Genomic DNA, 23,512 nt, shown 5'->3' with positions numbered 1-23,512 from the left:
CTCCCAAGGCTTACTGCTCTGGCTCTTAAGTGTCCATTTCATTTCTGAAACTTGAGGATTTCTGTTTCTTTATTTCGTGATCAGCTGTGTGACAATTTTTCCTCCCGAATTTATCCAGCATTTCCTTGTGTTCGTAGAACGGGAATGAAGGCCTGGGTAGTAGTGGTGAAAGTCTCTGTTTGCCATACATAGTTTGCCATGTTGCTGGAATGGAAATTCTCTGTCTCACAGTTTAAATCAGACTCTCTTAACCTGGGCTACAAATTGGAATCACCTGGGAAACTTTAAACTTATTATTTTCTCTCTGTATCTACCTACCCAGATATTTTTCCCATTCAAGAGGTTAGCTCTAACAGAAATGTTAGATATTTAATCAATTTAAGGTGCCTAAATATAGTGTATTTTCCAGCTTTCCTTTTGATTCATTGCTTCTCTTGACCTTTTTCAAGTTTTCCATAAACTCTGCCTATTGATGAGTCATAAAAATGTTATGGGGAGAAATTTGTGTTCTGTACTAATGAGAAAGTCAAGCATGTCTATGATATTCCTTTTAATTTTAAAAGGAATTTGTCACTTTGGTGCAATAATGACATGTAAGAAATGACATTAAGCTGTGAAAAACAAAACTCACTGTTCTTGCTGTATAGTGGATCGAGGGTTTAACTGTTGGGGCTGCTGGGTTGCTTGATATTCTTTGTGGCAGAGTAAAAAAGGTTCTTTAATTAAGGGCTATATTGATTTTCAGATAATTAGTTGCAGATCTTTTCCTTGAGAGGTCAGTTGTCCTGTCGTTTGTGAGGACAGACTGTGGTGTGTTTGATTGTGCAGTGAGCTGTTTAACTTGATGGTATTCCTCTGCTTTTACTCCTGGAAGCTGTTCTACAGATTGCACTTTTGGTTTCAAAAGGAAAGCATCAATAGGTTATCTGGGGAATTGATCAGGAAAAGTAGTCACCCAAAGGCAGGCTCTACTGAAAATGGATTACTGTCTCCTCACATATGAAAGACAAAAACTTAGAAAACATTATTTGAATAGGTAATACATATACGTGGCTTAAAAATTTCAAATGGCACAGAATGGCATATGATGAAAAACAAGTCTCCTTATCAACTGTGCTAAATCATGCTGATACTATGTACCTTTGATATGATATGATGAAAATGGCACTTCTGTGGTTTCCTTCCAAAAACTCATAACACCAGTCTAATCGTGAGGAAAATATTGTACAGATTCCATTAGAGGGGCATCCTGCAAAATACTTGACCATTACTCCTCAAAATTGTCAAGGTGATCAAAAAGAAAGTCAAAGAAACTGTCGTAGACAAGGAGAGTCTAAGGAGACATGACAACTAAATGTAATGTGGTATCCTGGATGGGATCCTGGGACAGAAAAAGGACATTAGGTAAAATCTTTAAAAATCTGAATAAATTGTGGACTTTAGTTAATAGTAGTGTGTCAATACTGGTTCATTAATTGTAGCAAAATACCATACTAATGTAAGATGTTAATAATAGGGGAAACTGAGTGCAAGTTATATGGGAACCTCTCTGTACTGTCTTCTCACTTTTTATGTAAATCTAAAACTTCTAAAATATAAAGTACATTTGTGTGCCACATAATGATGTTTCAGTCAACAATGGAGCACATATATGACGGTGGTTGCGTAAGATAGTATCATGTAGCCTGGGTGTATAGTAGGCTGTCCCATCTAGGAGCACATATATGACGGTGGTTGCGTAAGATAGTATCATGTAGCCTGGGTGTATAGTAGGCTGTCCCATCTAGGTTTGTGTAAGTACACTCTATGACATTCACACATCAACGAAATTGCCTAACGATATATTTCTCAGAACGTATCCCTGTTATTAAGCAGTGCGTGACTGTGTTACAAAGAAGCCTTTTTTCTTCCCTGAACCTCTGGTACCTGGTCTAAAGAGAACCACTTCTTGCTGTTTTCTTGATAGTCCTTTAAGAGAGATTTTATACTAATATAATCTATATATCCCTTTCCCTCCTGCTTAAAAAAAAAAAAGACAAATGGCAACATACTATATGTAGTATTCTTATTTCACTTAAGAATATATTTGGAGATTGTTCCATATTAACACATCTATTCATTAGTATTGACAGTATTTCGTTATATAGATATACCACAGTTTAACTGGTCTCCTATTGATGGATAGTTAGGTTGTCCTCTTTAACTGCAATGTCTTAATTTATAACTCTGATTTTGGAACAGAGCTAGAAGATGGTAGTTGGGGGTTGGGATGGTGGGAAAGTAACCAACCCCCCAGAAAATCATGTTGTATTTTGGTATTTAGTTGGATTGATTGATTGGTTTAATACTCTACTTCTCTCCAGAAACAATCAAGTTTTATTTTAGTGTTTAGTTGGATTTATTTATTTATTCATTCGTTTAATACTCCACTTATCTCCATAAGGGAATTTGATGCAGGTTTTCTCCCATTTAGTTATTAAAATCTGTTTGATGAATATCTGGGAGGTGCCTCCTGTGTACTAATTGTAATACTAAGTAAGTGCAGGTGATACAGAAATATATTAAGATATATGCCCAGGGGCTGGCCCTGTGGCCTGATGGTTAAGTTTGGTGTGCTCTGCTTCAGCAGCCTAGGTTTGGTTCCTGGGCACAGACCTACACTGCTCGTTGATGGCCATGCTGTGACAGCTACCCACATAGAAAATAGAGGAAGATTGGCACAGATGTAAGCTCAGGGCCAATATTCATCGAGCACAAAGGAAGACTAGCAACAGATGTTAGCTCAGGGCTGGTATTCCTCAGCAAAAAAAAAATTATGTGTCCAGATAGGGCTTATGCTGAAATGAGAGACAGACCCAGAAATATGATCATATTTCTATAATGCATGCTAACACTGTGTTACAGCCTGCTACAAAAACGCAGAGGAGGAAGTGACTAAACTATACATTATTTTTTCCATTTAATTTTAGATGTCATTCCAAATGAGCTCAGAAAAAGTAGTTGAAAGTTTATGATTGACTCAGTTGAATGGTCTTTGTCACCAAGTGAAGGGAATGTCTTCAATTCTCTCCTGTTCATAGTATCTAGAGTCAGAGACTTTTGGTTTATAGAGCAAAGTGAGCCAGCCTCTGCTCAGTCAGCCTCTGGGAAAATGTCCTGTACATTGCTTGGATTTATAAGCAGCACAAAATACTGAGTAACATGATTTCCTTTGCTTTAGTATATATTCAGGAAAGGTACTGTATACTCTGGTATGGTGGTGCTGCTACACAGCTGTGAAACTGTTCATTTTTACCAAGGAATGATGATATCTAAAGATGGAGGAAAAGACAGGGACAGGGAAAAGGTGAAGTGTTATGCTTCTCGCTGTTTCCTTTTCATGAGAAACAAGACCTTCCTCCATGAGTTATTCTTTCTTTTCTTTCTTGCCTGGCTTCAAGGGAGGCTCTTTTTTGTTTAATTATATTTATTTTTAATTACAAAATAGATAGATGAATCCATTCCTACAAGCTATTCAAACTCTGTTCTCCTTGACTCCAATCCCACTCCCCTTTACAAAAAGAACCATTTATTGCTCTCTGCTGTATTATATGGAAAGATGTATGCGTGTTTAACATTAATGTTGTCATACAAAATGCACTGTCCTATTTGATTTGTTCATTTAGCAGTATTTATTAGAGGGCGTTTCAAGTCATAACATGTCAATTGACCTTAGTCCGTTTCATGGATGTACAGTCATGCATCATTTAACGGTGGGGATACGTTCTGAGAAATGCACTGTTGGGAGATTTCTTCATGCAAAGATCATAGAGTGTACTGAGGGGACACAAAATTTGCCACCTCAAAATGTATCGCTTCAACATGAGGATTATTTTAGGCTAATTATTTTTGAAAAGCAAAAAAATTAGAGTTTTTTCTTGTTACCTTCCCCTTACCTGCCTAAAAGAATTCAGATTAAAATACCTGTGTCAGGAAGCAAGCTGTCACCTTAGCATAACGTGACCATGAAGGAAACTAGAAAAGCCTGTTTGTTGGCCTCCCCTCTGTGTTCTTCTGTTTCTGCGTGGCCAAACAAACACTTGTTTTCCAAATGTTTGCTCCTTTTCACCTACCTGTGAATTGCCTTCCTTCCCTTTGAAGCCCTTGACCCTCCTAACTCTCAACACCTTCTCTTGTGTTGAGCTCAGGATGGTATTTAAGGTGAGGGCTTTGGCAATTTTGGTGAGTTATTCAATTTTCCTGGATTTCTCTCATGTATACGTTATTAAACTTTTGTTTGTTTTTCTCCTGTTAATCTGTCTCATGTCAATTTAATTTGTAGACCAGCCAGAAGAACCTAGAAGGGTAGAGGAAAATGTCATCCTCCCCTGCAGTACTTACACAGACCTAGATGGGATAGCCTGATAACGCATCTAGGCTATTTAGTACTAATCTTATGGGGCCACCATCATATATGTGGTCCATCGTTGACCAAAACATTGTTATGTGGTACATGATTGTAACAGAATTAATTTAACCTTTCTGCTATTGTTAGCTTTCTAGCTGGTTACCATTTTTGGGCTGTTATTACAGACAATGCTGCAGTGAACTCCCTTGTACATTCCCTGTACATTGTGAGTTTCTCCAGGTTATCAAGAAGTAGGTTTGCTACTCATAAGATTTAGGGATTTTAAGTTTTGCCAGATACTGCTAACAGGTTGTTGCATGAGAAAAAAAAGTTGCAGATTTGAATGGATAGTATATATCATTTATGTTGGAAGAAAAGCCCAGATATCTCACAGAAACATATTCTGTTAACCAGAATGATAACAGCTGAAAACTTTGGAGAGAACACTAGACTTGAGAATGGTGGTCAAAGGACTTTGGCCTTTTTAGTGATGTTTAGGTTTTTATAACAAGAATGCATTCATTTATTACTTGACTTGTAAATAGTTACCAATAAAAATATAGAGATGTTTGAATAATTTATATCTATTCTTATACAGGTATAGGATAGTCCCTGTTTTCACCTATATACTGACCATTTAAAAACTTTGATCATATATTAGGTTATAGGAAAAAAATATATTTCAAAAAGTAGAATTAGGTGAGGGTTATATTCTTTGGCACCCGTTATCCCAATCAAGTTTTTAATCACCTTGGGTTTTCTAGATTTTATAGTAAAAAGCTATATGTTATTGTAGCTTTCTGTTTACAGTGTTTGGATTCTAGTGCAAGTGATTAAAATTTTTAAAATTTTACCATTGGCCTTAATACCCTGTAATGCAAAATAGAGCATTTAAATATTGCCAGTATTGTATGAATATAGTAAGCAATTGCTTAAGTTATGTGACTTCAAAGAATAAGTGTTTTTTAATATATAGCTTTTTTTTCTTAAAGAGATGTGAAAGCTGGAAATATTCTTCTGGGAGAAGATGGCTCAGTACAGATTGCAGGTAATGATTAGTATTTCTTTTTATTTTGATTTAACGGTCAGTACAACTACATTACTTATCTTTTGTGTTTTCTTAGTCAGTTTTCTCTCCTGTTTCGAGACCATGTCTAGTCAAGCATCCTATGTTGCCACATCCCCGCTGACTTTCAAGATATCTTCCACTACTTATCCTTCATTTTTGTTCTTAGACATTTTTCTGACTATTACTCATTACCTTCCAGTTATCCACTCCTTACCCTCATTAGGGTCTTCCTCTGTGGGCTCTCATAAGCATTCTCTACTTTCCTTAAAGGAGAAATAGTCAAGAAACCTCACTGTTTTTAAGAATAAGTATACTATAGAGAGGTAATGCTGATGTGCTGCTCTCCTGGGGGACAGACAGAGAGGTGGGCAGCTATTGTTCTGGCACCTCCCCTCCCCCGACAAGTGACTTCCAGGGGACTTAATGGGCCAGCACCTTTTTTCCTTCTCTTCGTTTTTCTCTTTTTCTCCTTTTTGAAGCCAGAAATTAAAGACTAGAGCATTGAAAAACAACTACATTTACAGGGAAAATTGGAAAGTGACTCTCCATGCGCAGAGAAAGGTGCAGAAAAGATCTGAGAAGACCTAAAGTTTACACCTCAGGCTGATGCTTAACGCAGACACAGCCTACAACAGTCAAAAGAAACAAAACCAATAACAAAAACCTGGGAAAGGGGGAGAATCTGATTTCCAGAGTTGCAATATTATTAGATTCAAATGTCCAGTTTTCAACAAAAATTCAAAAGGCTTTCAATGAAACAGGAAAGTATGGCCTATTCAGAAGAAATAAATAAATCAACAGAAACTCACTGAAAAAGACTGATGACAGGTCCACTAGAGAAAGACTTTAAAACAACCATCTTCAGAGACGAACTCTGTATGACTCCACTCATAGGTGGAAGTTAACATATAGACAAAGAGAACTGATTGATGGTTACCAGGGGAAAGAGGAGGTGGGGGGAGGGCAAAAAGGGTGAAGTGGTGCACCTACAACATGACTAACAATAATGTACAACTGAAATTTCACAAGGTTGTTAACTATCATAATTTTAAAAAAAAACCATCTTCAGGATGCTCAGAGAACTAGAACTAGAGAAAGATATGGAAAAACTCAGGAAAACAATGTGTGAACAAAAGGGAACTATCAATAAAGAGAAAACCTAAAAAGAAACCCAAAGGAGGGGCCAGCCTGGTGGCATAGTGGTTAAGTTCATGTGGTCTGCTTTGGCAGCCTGACATTTGTGGGTTCAAATCCCAGGCACAGACCTACACAGTGCTCTCATCAGGCCATTCTGTTGCAGTGTCCCATATACAAAGTGGAGGGAGGTTGGTGCGGATGTTAGCTCAGGGACAATCTTCTCAAGCAAAAAGAGGATAATGGGCAACAGATGTTAGCTCAGGGCCGGTTGTCCTCACAAAAAAAGAAAGAAACTAAAAAGAAATTCTAGAGCTAAAAAGTACAACTTATACTACATAATGAAAAACTCACTAGAAGTATTCAGATGAAGATTTGAGCTGGAAGAAGAGAAAATTGGTGAACTTGAAGATAGGAAAATGGAAATTATCCAGTCTGAGGAACAGAAAGGAAAAAGATTGAAGAAAAGTGAGCAGAACCTGAGGGACCTGTTGGACACCAGTAAGTGGACCAAGATACACATAGTGGGATGCCCAGAAGGAGAAGGGAGAAAGGGACAGAGAATGTTGAAGAAATAATGGCTGAAAACTTCCCAAATTTGATGAAAGATTTGAATATAAACGTCCGAGAAACTCAACAATCTTTCCAGTAAGATGAACCCTAGGAGACTCACACAGAGACACAGTTTAATCTAACTTAGGAAAGCCAAAGACTGCCTTGAAAGCAGCAAGAGAAAAGCAACCCATCGCATACAAGGGATACTCAATAAGCTTGTCAGCAGATTTCTTATCAGAAACTTTGGAGGCCAGAAGGCAGTGGGCCAATATATTCAAAATGCCAAAAGAAAAAAATTGTCAACCAGGAATTTATCTCCAGTAAAACTGTCCTTCAAAAGTGAGGGATAAGTTAAGATATTCCAGATAAACAAAAGCTGAGGGGATTTGTTTTCACTAGAACTGCCTTGGAAGAAATGCTCAAGGGAGTCATGCAAGGTGAAGTGAAAGGTCACTAGATAATAACTCCAGACAGTATGAAGAAATAAAGATCTCAGTGAAGGTAAATACATGGGCAAGTATAAAAGCTAGTATTATTGTAACAATGGTTTGTAACTCCACTTTCTGTTTTCTACATGATGTAAGAGACTAATAGATTACTAAAAACAGTTATTGGTCTAAAAGTTAGTATTATAGTAACATTGTTTTGTAACTCCAAGTCTTATTTTCTACATAGTTTAAGAGACTAATGCACTTAAAAGAATTACTAGCTTGTGTTTTTGAGCACACAGTGTATTAAGATGTAATTTTGTGACATCTACAACCAAAAAGAGTAGGAACAGTGTTCTAAAGGAGAAGAGTTTTTGTATGTTATTGAAGTTAACCTGGTATAAATTCAGATTAGAGTGTTATAACTTTAGAATGGTAAATGTAATCTCTATGATAACCACAAAGAAAATAGCTATACAGTATAAACAAAAGGAAATGATAAAAAAATTTTAAGCATTTCACAACAAAAAATCAACTAAACACAAAATAAGTAATACAGGAAATGAGGTACAGAAAAGCTATAAGACATGGAAAACAACACGGTGACAAAAGTAAGTCCCTCCTTATCAGTAGTTGCTTTAAATATAAATAGATTAACTCCCCAGTCAGAAGACACAGATTGGCCTGGTGGGTAAAAACACAGGATCCAATTATATCTGTTTATAAGAAACTCACTTTAGATCTAAAGACACAAGTAGATTGAAAATGAAAGGATGGAAAAATATATTCCGTAAAAACAGTAACCAAAAGAGAGCAGAGGTGGCTATTCTAATATCAGACAAAACAGACTTTAAATCAAAACAGGTTATAAGAGACCAAGAAGTACATTACATATTTGATACAGCAAGAAGATACGACAGCTATAAATATTCACCTAATAATATGCCAGCAAAATATATAAAGTAAAAACTGACAGAACTTTAGGGAAAAATAGACATCTCTATAATAATGTTTGGAGACTTCAATACTCTATTCTCAATAATGGATAGAGAAAACAGAAGATAAGGAAATAGAAGACTTAAACAACACATTGGACCAGCTATATCTTAAGAGTCATATTCAGAACACTCTGCCCAGCAAGAACAGCATACACATTCTCAAGTGTACAAGGGGCATATTCCAGGATATACCATATGTTAGGCCACAAATTAAGTCTAAATAGATTTGAAAGGATAGATATCATACGAAGTATCTTCTTTGAGTGCAGTGGGATAAAATTAGAAATCAATAACAGAAGTAAGACTAGAAAATTCACAAATTTGTGGAAACTAAACACACACTTAGACAACCAATTGATGAAGGAAGACATCACAAGAGAAATTAGAAAATACTTAGAGATGAATGAAAATGAAATCATAACCATACTAAAATTTAGGGGAAATGGAAAAAGTATTACTAAAGGGCAAATTTATAGCTATAGACACTTTATTAAAAAACAAGAAAGATAGCAAATCAACAGCCTAACTTTACAGCTTAATGAACTAGAAAGAAGAAGAAACTGAACCCAAAGCTTGCAGAAGGAAGGAAATAATAAATTTTAAAGCAGAGGTAAAGGAAATAGAAAATAGAAAAGCAATGGAGAAAAATCAATGAAACCAAATACTAGTTCTTTGAAAGAACATCAAAATTTACAAACCTTTAGTAGATGGACTAAGTAAAAGGAGAGAAGACTCAAATGTCTGAAATCAGAAGTGAAAGTGAGGACATTACTACCAATTGAACAGAAAGAAAATGGATTATAAGAGTATTATGAACAATTGTACTGCAACAAATTGGATAACTCCGAGGAAATGGAAAAGCTCCTTGAAACACAAAACCTACCAAGATGGAATCATGATGAAATAGAAAATCTGAATTGACCTATAACTAGTATAGGAGATTGCATCAGTAGTCAAAAAATCTCCCAATAAAGAAAAGCCCTGGATCTGATGGTTTCACTGGTGAATTCTACCAAATATTTAAAGAAGAAGAACAGTTTTTCACAAAGTTTTCCAAAAAATTGAAGAGAAAGGAACACTAATTATATGAGGCCAGTATTACCCTGATACCAAAGCCAGACAAAGACATACAAGAAGAGAAAACTACAGACCAGTATCCTTTATGAACATTAATGCAGAAATTCTCAACAAAATATTAGGGAAATGAATTTGGTGGCATATTAAATGGATTATACACCATGACCAAGTGAGAAATTTTTTCTTGGAATGCAAGGATGGTTCAACATATGAAAATCAATATAATAGACTACATTTACAGAATGAAGGGGGAAAAAACCACATGCTTATCTCAGTGCAGAACAAATATCTGAGAAAATTTAATATCCTTTTGTCATAGAAACATGCAACAAAGTAGGAATAAAAGGAAACTTCCTCAACTTACTAATAGCCATACATGAAAAACTCACAGTGAACATCATACTCGATGAAAAACTGAGTTCAGGAACTCAGTGGCCAGGATATCCACTTTTTCCCCTTCTATTCAACATACTACTGGAAGTTCTAGGACAAATAGGCAAGAAAAAAAAATAAAAACTGTTCATACTGGAAAGAAAGAAGTAAAATGATTTCCGTTTGCAGATATTATGATCTTGTATTTAGAAAACTCACTAAACATCCATAAAAAACTATTTGAATTAATAAATGAATTTAGCAAAGTAGGATATAAAGTCAACACATAAAAATCTAGTTGCATTATATACGTTAACAAGGACTAATTTGAAAAGGAAATTAAAAAAACAATTTCATTTATAAGTAGCATCAAAAAGAATAAAATACTTAGGAGTTAACTTAACCAAGCAAGTTAAAGACTTGTACAATGAGAAGTATAAAATATTGCTGAAAGAAATTAAAGACATAAATAAATAGAAACACATCCCATGATCATGGATTGGAAGACTTAATATTGTTAAAATGTCAGTACTACCCAAAGTAATCCACAGTTTTAATGCAATCCCTGTCAAGATCCCAGTGATGTTTTTTTTCCAGAGGTAGAAAAACCCATCCTCAAATTCCTATGGAATCTCAAGGAACCTCAAATAACCAAAACAATCTTGAAAAAGAGCAAACAAAGCTGAAGGATTAATACATCCTGTTTCCAAAACTTACTGTAAAGCAACAGTAATAAAAACGGTATGTTATTGGCATAAAGATAGACATAGAGACTAATGGAATAGAAAAGAGAGCCCAGAAATAAACCTTTGCATATGTGGTCAAATGATTTGGACAAGGGTGCCAAGACCATTTAAGGGAAAGGACAGTCTTTTTACCAAATGGTGCTGGGAAAACTGGATATCCCCATGCAAAAGAAAGAAGTTGGATCCTTATCTAACACTATATACAAAAATTAACTCAAAATGGATCAAAGACTTAAATGTAAGACCTGAAACAATAAAACTCTTAGAAGAAAACTTAAGGCAAAAGTTTCACAAGATTGGATTTGACAGTGATTTCTTGGGTATGACACCAAAGGCACAGGCAGCAAAAGGAAAAATAGACAAATTGGACTCATGAAAATTAAAAATTTTTGTGCATCAAAAGATGCTACCAACAGAGTAAAAAGGCAGCCCACAGAATGGGAGAAAATATTTGCAAGTCATATATCTGATAAGGGACTAATAATATCCAGAATATATAGAGAATTCCTAAAAGTCAACAACAACAAAAAATTAGTTAAAAAATGGGCTTGAATAGACATTTCTCCAAAGAAGATGTACAAATGGCCAATAAGCACATGAAAAGATACTCAGCATCACTAATCATCAGGGAAATGTGAATCAAAACTACAAGGAGATACCACCTCACACCTGTTAGGATGGCTACTATCAAAAAAACAGAAAACAACAAGGATGTGGAGAAATTGGAATCCTTGTTTCCTTTTGGTGGGAATATAAAATGGTACAGCTGCTGTGGAAAACGATATGGCAGTTCCTCAAACAATTAGGTATAAAAATACTATATGATCCAGCAGTTCCTCTTCTGGGTACATAACCCCAAAGAACTGAAAGCAGGGACTCAAACAGGTATTTGTGCACCCATTTTCATAGCAGCATTATTCACAATAGCTAAAAATGGAAGTAACCCAGGTGTCCGTAAGTGGATGAATGAGTACATAAAACATGGTATGTACATACAATGGAATGTTATTCAGCCCATAAAGGAGGGAAATTCTGACATATGCTACAGCATAGATGAGCCTTGAGGACATTATGCTAAGTGAAATAAGTCAGTTATAAGGAGACAAATACTGTATGATTCTGCTTTCATGATGTACTTAGAGTTGTCAGAATCGTAAGACAGGAAGTAGAATGGTGGTTATGAGGGACTGGGGAGAGGGGACAATGAGAAATTATTTTTTAATGAGTATAGAGTTTCAGTTTTGGAAGATGAAAAGAACGGATTGGAGCAAGGAGGAGTATCTGAGGAGATGATGATGTGTGGGGGTATAGAGGAATAGAATGAGGGATCTGTTAAGCTATGTCACAATTTAGTCAAGAAGTTCATCAGAAAGAAGAGAAAATGTCATCCTGTTTGTATGTAGAACTATAATCACATTTATTATTTTCTTATCCATTTATGTTAGTTACTGTATCCTTAATACCTTGCTGTTGTATTCTATTTCAGATTTTGGAGTTAGTGCTTTTTTAGCAACTGGTGGTGATATTACCCGAAATAAAGTGAGAAAGACCTTTGTTGGAACCCCTTGCTGGATGGCACCTGAAGTTATGGAACAGGTATTGTCTTTGTCTTTTTAAATGGTTTAGGATTTTGTTATGAAATTGAGAGATCTGAGTAGTGTTTGCTTTTGTTGGGTGTACTAGGTTAGCTTTGGGAAGTACACATCTCTGTTCCTTGACTAAGACTTTATTCCACCCTTAAAAATAACCCAAAAAAACAAACTCTAGAACTTTACAAAGGATGTATGAAACTCAGGATTTATACCAAAGACAACCTAAGGAATAATATTATCAGATTGGCTTATTAACAATTTCCTTAGTACAAATTAAATGACCTAAGCTTTTTACTTGTCATTTCATTGCTATGGTTACCGAAGGACTAGTCTTCTCCACATCCCCATTTCACATTTGCTCTCAAACAGTTGCAGGCTGATGGCACTCATTCCATCTGCTAATTCTCGAATCCAGTGTTCATTTTGTATTCCTTGTCTTATTTCTCTCTTCATGGCATTTGAAACTGTTGACCATTTCCACCTTTACTCACTTTCTTAGCTTCCCTAGTATAGTTTCCTCATTTGTCTCTGACTTGTCACTCATTTCTTTGACTTCTTTTCTGGCTTCCCTTCTACTGCTAAATGACACTGCTTCCCAGGACCTTGTTCTTAACCTCTTCTCTTCCCTGACTACGCATACTCACTAGGTAGTATCATCTCTGCTTCCCACCTATTAATTATTTCTAAATTATATCCAATCCAGTCTTCTTCTACATAGATATTTCCAGCTCCCTATAGATGTCTCACTTAAGTGTGTTATAGGTGTATCAAACTCAGTATGTGCAAGTGAATTCACTTTTCACTCTGTTATAATGCTTATATTCACCCTGTTGGTGAGGGAAGGATTCCCACCTTAGGGTTATGGGGATGGCTGAACACACAACACCTGACACTGGACTGATGAGATAGAGAGAAGTTTACTAGTTGCATATACACATAGCTGGAGGCAGGAGGACCCTGCATGCCACACAGGGTTGCACTCAGAGAGTGAACAAACACTTGCTGTGGGAGACAGGCTCTGTAGTACCAAGAGAGAGAGAGATGCCCCTTGGCTTCCTTGTGAGGATGTGACTGGCTTGTTTGAATAATTCCTAGGCCTGCAGGGAACTGAACCCTGCTACTCAGGGATAAGCAGGAACTGCACCTGGTCCATTTGATAAGTAGCATTATTGGGCTAGGAGGCCTTATCCTTGGGAACAAGGAGGCGTTCAGGGGGACTTGTACTTGGGTCATTAGAGGCCCTCCTATTTACCAGATGTCAAGGCAGCACATAGTATGGAGCTTTAATTTTAGGTCTCAAACCACATACTCCCAAAACCTATTTCTCCTCCTCTATTGCTTAGCATAGAAAATTAAAGTATTTAATTATATAGTGTGCTGGTGACAGTATAAAAGGAGAGAAATTTCGCAAGAGTCATACCAACAACTTTAAAAATATTCACACCCTTTGTAACTTTTTTCTTTATAAAAATTAAGGTGATAAAACAATACTATAGCACAGAAAATTTGGAAAACAGAAGACTCACTACCACTGCCTAACATTTCGTTCTAGTTTTTTAAAAAGACTATATACCTGTTTGTATTAGTGTCAAAACTTATGAGCAATTTTGTATTCTTTTTTCCATTAGTGATTTATCACAAGTGGTTTTTCATATTTTCATATAGACTTCATTAACATTGCTTTTAGTTGACTGTGAATTTCCTGTTTTTGTTTTTTTTTGTTACCCTGAGCTAACATCTGTGCCAGTCTTCCTCTATTTTTTTGTATATGAGACGCCTCCACAGCATGGCTGGTGAGTGGAGTAGGTCCCCGCCTGGGATCTGAACCCATGACCCTGGGCCACTGAAGAGGAGCACACAGAACTTTAACCACTCGGCCATGGGCCCGGCCTGACTGTGAATTTTTTGCGTGAATATATCATACTTAACAATTTTCCCTTTGTTGGTGAACATTCATTCAGGTTGCCCTTTTTTTGTTTTTGCTCTTAAGTATATTTAGCTTTTGCCTACTTTATCTTAGTGGTCTAAAGCTTATGAACACTTTCATGATTCTTGATTCATATTAGAAGCTACCTTTAAAATGTGCATTAAGGGTGGTAAAAATAGTCATGTATATTTCTCTGTTCTTTACAGGTCCGAGGTTATGATTTCAAAGCTGACATCTGGAGTTTTGGGATCACAGCGATTGAACTGGCCACAGGAGCAGCTCCTTATCATAAATATCCGCCAATGAAGGTGAGGCTCATATTCAAAATACCACCCCGGCTCGTGTCCCAGTTCCTTTCCAGAGCCTCTCTTCATTTTACATTCTTACCCATAGAATTCTGCCTTGCATTCTTTCTAACTTTTGTAGCAGTTAAAATCTGTGTTAGATATTTGGCATTTAGCATTGGATAACTTTATGCTGTAGTTGACCTTTTTGTATGATGACTTTCCATCTCCTGGCTGTGTAACTAGTTTGATATTAGGATCTGATTCTCTCATTTTAGTTTGTGTTCTGCAACACAAACTGTGCTGTGTAGAACAGCCTCAGTGGGGATGATCATTTCTGCTTCGTAGGTTCTTGAAAGGGTTACATGTTAATAGTAGTTGTTAACATTCATTGAGCACTTATCTGTGCCAGGCAATATTTTAAGTGCTTTTCATATATTAAATTAAGATAAGCCATGCAAACTATTCATTTGCCATACTTATGTATTATTCTCATTATTGTTGAATAAAAGTTTGCTTTGTGGTAGAACATTAAGCAGCTTTTATTAAAAGGCCTGTTATTATATCCTGATGTAGTAGGTACCTGAAATGCAATTGTTAATTCTGTCCCCAACGTTAGTAACAGAGTGAGTTTTTTGTGTTTCAAGATGGTGCTGCCAATACTGTTGGTGACTATTTTTATCTGTGTGACCCCTTAGTTATAATATGCACGTGAATTCTGTTCTCTGTAGCTATGGCTGTTGTTTATAGTTCTGTTTGCCCACTTTGCAAGATGCCCTATAACTGTTTAAAATAGTGACCATCATTGTGAATTGTTGTCATATTGATATCACTGACATCTGTATGATCTTGGTGTACTGTAGAACCTTTAGAAGATATTATTTTGTCCCCTTTAAGGCTCTAACAATGTAGAGAGGGACAAAACTAGTAAAAGGCTATTATGAAAAACCTCTATTTCCATATTCAAAACATACGTGTATTGACCTGCATTTGGGTGAAATTTTGATTATGTGAAAGGTTAGTTATGTTTTAAGGCCATAGTTTTCCTAAGGCCTGAAGACTTCTAGGAGTAAATGGATATTCACAAGGTTTTGAAAAGGATTTTTTTAATAACTGTAAGGTGGGAGGCTATTTTTAGGCCAAAGAAGTGGCTTATTTTTAAAAAGGAGATGGGAGGAGGGAGGATGAGGTTTACTTTTCATCCATTGTAAGCAGTGATTCCTGCAGTTGTAGCCAGACGTGCACGTTAACCTGTTTGCTGAAAATGAGGAAGATCACAAACCTTAGTAATTCCATTTCAGTGTATATAAATTGATCTGAAAAGCAAGTAATAATTCTAATTATAGCCCCCTTTTATTCTTTTTATTTATTTATTTATTTTTGGCTGAGGAAGATTGGCCCTGAGCTAACATCTGTTCCAGTCTTATTCTATTTTGTATGTGGTTCACTGCCACAGCATGGCCACCAATGAGTGATATAGTTCTGTGCCCAGCAACCAAACCTGGGCCACTACAGTGGAGTGCAGTGAACTTAACCACGAGGCCGTGGGGCCAGCCCCCCCTTTTATTTTTTAATGTTGACTTTGTGTTTAGGAAAATGGCTTATGGTTTTGTAAAAAGTCAAACAAGTTGTATAGAAAAAAACAAATCACCCGAAATCCCACCATAGATATATGATCTTCATTACTTACATCTCTATCATCAAGCTGGTATGTTGCCATGAAAGTCAAAGAAGGAAGAGATTTAGGATGGACAGAGTGAGTGATCAAGATTGTCAGTTGCTGTGGGAAAGGCAGGAAGAATGAGAACTAAAAAGACTGTAGCTTTGTTAACTAGGACATCATCGGTGATTTCTATCATAGAAATTTCTGAGGAGTCCTGGGAAGAGAAGGCCAGATTACAAGGGGTCAGACTGAAACAGAGCTATGAATAGGTAAAGTCAGCAAGGTTATGCTCTTAATTTTGCTTTGTTTTAATTGTTTTTAAAGATATTTTGGCAGTATCAGAATGGGGACAGAGGACATGAAGAAAGGATTCTAGCTAAAGGACATAAAATGTTGATACAGTTGAGCCTTTGCAGATACATCGTTTGGGAAGTCAACTATCTAGAGGATATTGTTTATGTGGAAAACACCTAAATGACTGGATTCCAAACAACTGATCTAGATGAAAACTTTTAGAAAATAAAATCTGTTTGTATGTTGGGAGGTTGTCTATATTGAAAATCTTGGCCACAATATTTAATTTTACTTTGTCGAGTCTTCAGAAGTTTATATTATACTGAAAATTCTTACAGGTTTTAATGCTGACGCTGCAGAATGATCCTCCTTCTTTGGAAACTGGTGTTCAAGATAAAGAAATGCTAAAAAAATATGGAAAATCATTTAGAAAAATGATTTCATTGTGCCTTCAAAAGGATCCAGAAAAAAGGTAAAATATGAGATAAAGCTTACTTTTCTCTTCATATAATATGTAAACCATTGTGGGAAGTCTAAGAATCACATATATACGTGCACAGGGAATTATTTGTGAGTATTCAAAGGAACTTAATATAAACTTTAGAAAAAATATACAGAGATCATTACACTAGATTGGAAATGAATGTGAATTACTTTATCCCTTCATTTTAGTATGCAGTGTATACTAAATAGTGCACTGGTTAATTTCTTAAAATTATAAATTTGTTGTGAATTCTGTATTAATTATATACCATGTTAGTGGGAGGGCTCATTTTCAATGTGCATTTAAAAGTTATAAGTAAACAAATATTTTAATGCTGCTTATAATTTTAATAAGCACACAGTGCAAATGGTATATTTAATGTCAAATAATCATACTTATTTTCTTATTGGAAAGATATTTTAGTAACTGGACCAAAAATTCAGAGCTTACTTGTTAGATTGGAAGGCAAATAAGTACATAAACACTGTCATCTAATGTGTGTATCTTTATAAATTAAACAGAATCCTAGAATGTTGGAGAGTCTTGAGGGCACACAACCTTTTGTCTTTGAGGTCAGCCAGCTACCTAGTCATAGTGGTGCAACTTGAATCCAAAACTCCTGATTCCTAACCTAGAGCTCTGTTCCCATTATATATTATTTTTCTGTTTTACACATATATTCCACTCAGTTTCTTAGCACTAAGAAGTTCTTTAGTTTTGATTTCCATAAAAATCAACAAAAGTAAAAGATTTTAATTGCCATCCATGATCATATGTTTAGTGTATTTAATGGGGCTTCAGAATTTACTGTTGGAAATATTGGAAAGGGTAAGAAAAACAGGCAGCAAAGTTCAAACCTGTGTTTTTAGAACTTTTTTCCTTTTTCCTGAATAAATTGGTACAAATGATAGGGAGCACTTTTGGCTCTGCCAAGTTAGTTGACTAAAATAACAGAATATTCTTGTTACAAACACCCAGAAATGGCGGCATAAATCTGTCAAACTTAAAAAAACAAATCCAGGGGCCTGCCCCATGGCTGAGTGGCTAAGTTCGCGCGCTCCGCTTTGGCAGCCCAGGGTTTCACTGGTTCGTATCCTGGGCGTGGACATGGCACCACTCATCGGGCCATGCTGAGGTGGCACCCCACATGCCACAACTAGAAGGACCCACAACTAAAATATACAACTATATACTGGAGGGATTTGGGAAGAAAAAGCAAGGAAAAAAAAAAAAACCAAATCCAGAAATGAGCTTGCAATAAAAAGAAGTCCTCAGATGCAAGAAATAATGAGGAAGCCATAAATCGGAGAAGGAATATCATGAGCTAACCCTGTAGCTGCCCTCAGTGGGACACTGGATTTCTGACTTTCACGGGGGGACTGGAAATGGGATATTGGGCCCCACCCAGTGTGGATGTTGAACTGAGATCTCTGCTTAAAGCTAGGCCCTTCAGAACCCTGCATCCTGAGTAAAAGCATAGACCAGAAAACAAAAAAATCTGTCCATCATAATGAAGACATAATGAAAATCTCTCCTGAATAATCAAGCCCCCCAACCTGGACATTCTGCAGATTTACAGTCTTGAGTTTATACTACCCATACTATCCAGGAACTCACAGGATTAGAAAGTAAAAAAATTATTGTCAAGCCAGTTTTATTTTTGGCAGAAGCAATTGCAAAACCACACTGTTAGAACAGTTCTGAAACCCAGATCCCTGAGATTCCTGCATGTGATGCCCCACTGAAGAGAACATCATGATCCCAAAATACAAAACACACAGTGAAACACTACACTGTAACTAGAGTCAGCAGATACAACAAGCAGCGTTAGTGCTCCAAGAACTTTGGATAATGCAAAGATATCTGAAAAGACTGTTAATTTAAGTATACTTAAAATAATTAAGATCATAAAAGAAGAAATCAAAACCATAAGAAAAGAATGTAACTGTAATAAAAAAGTGAAATAGAACTGCTAGAAATGAAAAATACGGTAATTAAAAATTAGAACTTAATGGCTCCCCTTGAATGTAGGCTGGACTTCATGACCTGCTTCTGATGAATAGAGTATGAAAAAGGAAAAATAGCAGCGGAGAAACATAGACACCTTCTTCACGAAGTGATCAACATTAACATCACCAATAATAAGACATAGTGATAATTATATACTCCCTGATATGATGTAATGAGAAGGGCATATCACCTCTGAGGTATACTTTTCCCAAATCTATAACTTCAGTCTATAATGAGAAAACATCAGAGAAACCCAAATTGAGGGATATGCCACAAACTACCTGGCCAGTGGTCTTCAAGTGTCAAGGAAAGGAGGAGACATGAAGACTACATACAATATAGGGTCCTGGATTAGATCCTGGAACAGAAAAAGAGTATTAGTGGAAAAACTGGGGAAATCTGAATAAAATGTGTAGTTTAGTTAAGAGTATTGTACCAATGTTAATATTTTTAGTTAATTTCTTGATAATTATACCATGGTTTTTAAAATGTGAATATTAGGGAGGCTAGTTAAGGTTATGTAGGAATTCTGTACTACCTTTGCATCTCTTCTGTAAGTCTAAAATTATTTCAAAATATAAGTTTTTTTTTTTTAAAAAGTCTGGAAGCTATAGAACATCTATTCCAGTTTTTAAACCAAAATTATACCTTGTTTAGAACATTTCTAAGTGAAAAAGAACACCTCAATAGACTAGTTTAACAGAACAGCCAATAAAATAAAAAGAAATAATTACTTATTGATCACTAATCAGGTTACCAGGCACTGTTATAAACACAATATATACCATCTCATTTAATTTTTACAGTAATCCTCTGAGTGACACCATTATTTTCTCTGTGTTACAATGAAGAAACTGAATCACAGAGAGGTTAAGTAATTTTGCCTGAAGTCAAACAGTTAGTAAATGGGGGAGCTGGAATTCCAACTTAGGCAGTTTGACTACAGAGTGCTACTGTTAGTCATACTATACTCTACTGAGGAAATTGCTCGGAATGCAGCACAGAAAGATGAAAAAATGGGAATATGAAAGAAAGATGAACATTTAGAGGATAGAATGAGAGGGTTCTGTATGTGTGTGTGTGGGTGTACACAGACATATACATGTATACATACATACCTGCACACATATACATATATGTATATATAGACCTTCCAGGAAAGATTAGAGAGAATGTGGGAGAAGCAATATTCAGAGAAATATGGCTGAGAATTTTCTACAATTGATGAAATACCTATATCCTCAGATTAAAGAACCATCCCCCAAAATTCCAAGCACTGTCCCCCTTTCCCCACTTGGACACGTTGTCACGAAAGTACTGGACACAAAGAATTCTTAAATGCAACCTAAGGGAACAGATTACCGATCGAAAAATAGCAGATAGACTGACAGCTACCTCCCTAGTAATTACAATTGAAGCCAAATGTTTTAGAATAATGCTGAGAGAAAATAACTGTTGGTCCAGAATTCTCCATCTAGTCAGACTATCATTCAAGAATAAGTATGAAATTAAGATATTTTTCGGACAAAATTGCGTTTTCCTGTCACATTTTATCACTTAAAGAACTCTTATAAATTGTACTTTAGAAAGAAGGAAATAAACTTAGAAGAAAGGCATGAATCATAAGAAGCAATGTTCTGCAGACAGACTTTTGAACTCTTGAAGTCTTGACTGAATGAAAAAATAGGAATGGTATTGTCTACTTTGTTTGCATAGTACTTTCACATTTGTTCTCGCTTTTAATCTTTATAGTAATCCTCTGAGGCTCTGGTTCTCAAGCTTGAGTGCACACTGGAATCACCTGGGGAGTTTGAAAAACTAGCAATGTCTGGGTTTGCCCCCACAGATTCTGCTTTAGTTGGTATGGGGTGCAGCCTGGACATTGGGATTTTTTTTAGAACCCCCAGGTATTATAATGCATAGCAGTGTTTAAGAATCACTGCTTTTAGGGACTTGGCCGGGCAATACTGAACCTTAGAGAAGTGATTTGCTCAGGAGGATTACATGGTAGGTGTGTGGCATAATCAGGTCTGGTCTCTTAAGTGGAGTATTGTTTATTCTTTATTCTCAATCACTCTTTTAAACATTTGTAAAATTGACAATGATGCCTTTATGCAAACAAACTAAGACTGTGCACAGTTGAGTTAAAAACTGAGTTTAGATTAAATTTGGGGAATAAACGTTACAGTCACACGTCACTTAACAACGGGGATACATTCTGAGAAATGTCAGGCAGTTGTTGTGCGAGCATCGTAGAGCACACTTACACAAACTCAGATGGTAGAGCCTACTACATACCTAGGCTATACGGTACTAACCTTACGGGACCACCATTAATCTTATGGTTACTGTCGTAGAATTTTGCAGTCTTGTTGTTGACCGAAGTGTTGTTACAGCTACTTTTAGAATCTTCCCTCTTTTTTTTTTCTTTCTTCCTTTCCTTTCCTTTTCCTTTTCCCTTTCCCTTCCCTCCCATTTCCTCTCCTTCCCTTTTGTTTTTTAGCAGGTTAAGGAAAATGGAATACACTGAGTTTTTATCTTACAGCTCAAGAAATCATTTTCTCATGTTTGAAGATAGAAACCCACATTACACTTGAATTAACTATAAAAACTTTCTTTTCTGGTTTTAGACCAACAGCAGCAGAACTGTTAAGGCACAAATTTTTCCAAAAAGCAAAGGTAGGAAATTCTAACTTTTGATTTTGTATGTTCATATAATCTTCCTCAGTTACTTAAATTAGATGCACTGCTCAGAAGTTACATTATCTTAAGATGTTTATGTTTGGAAGAATGATGGTAGATCAAATAATTGCTAAAGGCACTATCTATACAATCTTTGGTAATTAAGATACATGCTTTGGAATTACTAAATGTATATTTCATATAAATTAATTTAAATGTCAGGTTAAACTTATAACAGGAACAATGAATATTAAATTTTGCCACTATAAATATAATCTGTGAAAAATACTGAACTCTCATTTCAGGGTTTACTACTGAATTAGTAAACATCTCATTTCCCAAAGATATCGGATAAGTGGGATGTTACTGTAGTTGGAAATGTGGGACCATGATCCCAAAGGACATACGGTAAAGCAAACTTTTCATAGATAATGGTTCATACAATACATTAAAGCTCTGTCTCAATATATAAAACCATGGTAGTAATGTACTTAAAGGAGCTTCAGAATAAAAGAATGGAAGCTTTTCTCAAACTTTTTTTATAAAAGTTCCTCTGTCACATTTTAATTGTGGTCAACATTTCTGTGTCAATTTTTTTGGCTCAATAAAAACTTCTTGTAAGAAGAAAATACTTATTTTTCCTCTTCAGAATAAAGAATTTCTTCAAGAAAAACTATTGCAGAGAGCTCCAACCATTTCTGAAAGAGCTAAAAAGGTAAATGGAGATTTAACTCAGTTTTACTGGGAAATTGCTTAGGGTAGATTTACTTTCACATTTTGAACCATGGGTTTTAACATATATATTGGGTAATACTTTGTTAACAGTATGAGTAATACTCACTGTCTTTCAACCTTTTCTTTAGCATTCTTTGATATATTCATTCAGCAAATACTGTTAGTTTACTATGTGCCTAGGTATTACTCTGCTATCTTTTACAATGAAAAGATATGTTAGACAATTGATGAATTAACTCTAAACTCTATTAAATCACTGTTCGCAACTACCAGAGTGAATTGTGAAGTTGGTCCCTGTCCTCACACCATACAAAAACAACAAAGATACCACTTCACGCTCACTAAGATGACTGTAATAAAAAGGACAGTAACAAGTGTTGATAAAGATGTAGAGAAATTAGAACCCTTACACACTACTGATGAGAATGTAAAATGGTAGAACCACTTTAGAAAGTAGTTTGGCAGTTCTTCAAAAGGCTAAACAAAGTTGCCATATGACCCAGCAATTCCACTCCTGGGCATATTCAAGAGAATTGAAAACAGGTACGCACAAAAAGATGTACAGGATGTTCATAACAGTGTTATTCATAGTAACTAAAAAGTGGAAACAACCTGAATGTCCATTTACTGATGAATAGATACGTAAAATGTCATGCACCTATATAATGAAATATTATTTGGCAATGGAAAGAAATGAAGTACTGATACATGCCATAACATAGATGAATCTTTGAAACACATGATAACTGAAGGAAGCCAGTTACAAAAGACCACATGTTGTATGCTTCTGTTTATGTGAAATGTCCAGAATAGGCAAATGTCAAGAGACGTAAAGTAGATTAGTGGTTACCTAGGACTGAGAGGACTGTAGAGAAATGGGCAGTGACTGCTAAGGGGTATTGGGTGTTTTTTGGGGGCAGGGAAGTGATGAAAATGATCTAAATTTGATTGTGGAAATGGTTTCACAGCTCTGAATATACTAAAAATAATTGAATTGTATACCTTAAATGGGTCAGTTGTATGCTATATGAATTACATCTCAATAAAGCTGTTAGTTAAGGAAAAGAGGAGCATT

The 23,512-nt window shown here is 35.8% G+C and overlaps 1 protein-coding gene across 9 annotated transcripts in view; it reads left to right on the top strand.

Annotated features, from left to right (window-relative positions):
* The window catches only part of OXSR1 (oxidative stress responsive kinase 1), a 99,179-nt gene that overhangs the window by 44,666 nt on the left and 31,001 nt on the right, over positions 1–23,512 (top strand). For all 9 annotated transcript variants that reach the window (XR_011527509.1, XM_008530725.2, XM_070577255.1 and 6 more), the window contains 6 exons: positions 5,380–5,435; positions 12,253–12,362; positions 14,492–14,593; positions 16,865–16,998; positions 21,651–21,699; positions 22,352–22,417. Coding sequence is in view for 8 of the 9 variants with exons in the window: in XM_008530725.2 (XP_008528947.1) it covers positions 5,380–5,435; positions 12,253–12,362; positions 14,492–14,593; positions 16,865–16,998; positions 21,651–21,699; positions 22,352–22,417 (517 nt within the window). In the remaining variant the exon portion in view is untranslated. The remainder of the gene's footprint in view (positions 1–5,379; positions 5,436–12,252; positions 12,363–14,491; positions 14,594–16,864; positions 16,999–21,650; positions 21,700–22,351; positions 22,418–23,512) is intronic.

The sequence above is a fragment of the Equus przewalskii genome, chromosome 15 (genome assembly GCF_037783145.1).
Source record: "Equus przewalskii isolate Varuska chromosome 15, EquPr2, whole genome shotgun sequence".
NCBI classification, from domain to species: domain Eukaryota; kingdom Metazoa; phylum Chordata; class Mammalia; order Perissodactyla; family Equidae; genus Equus; species Equus przewalskii.
Note: the sequence above shows the minus strand (reverse complement) of the source record. Positions and strands in the feature narration are given on the sequence as shown.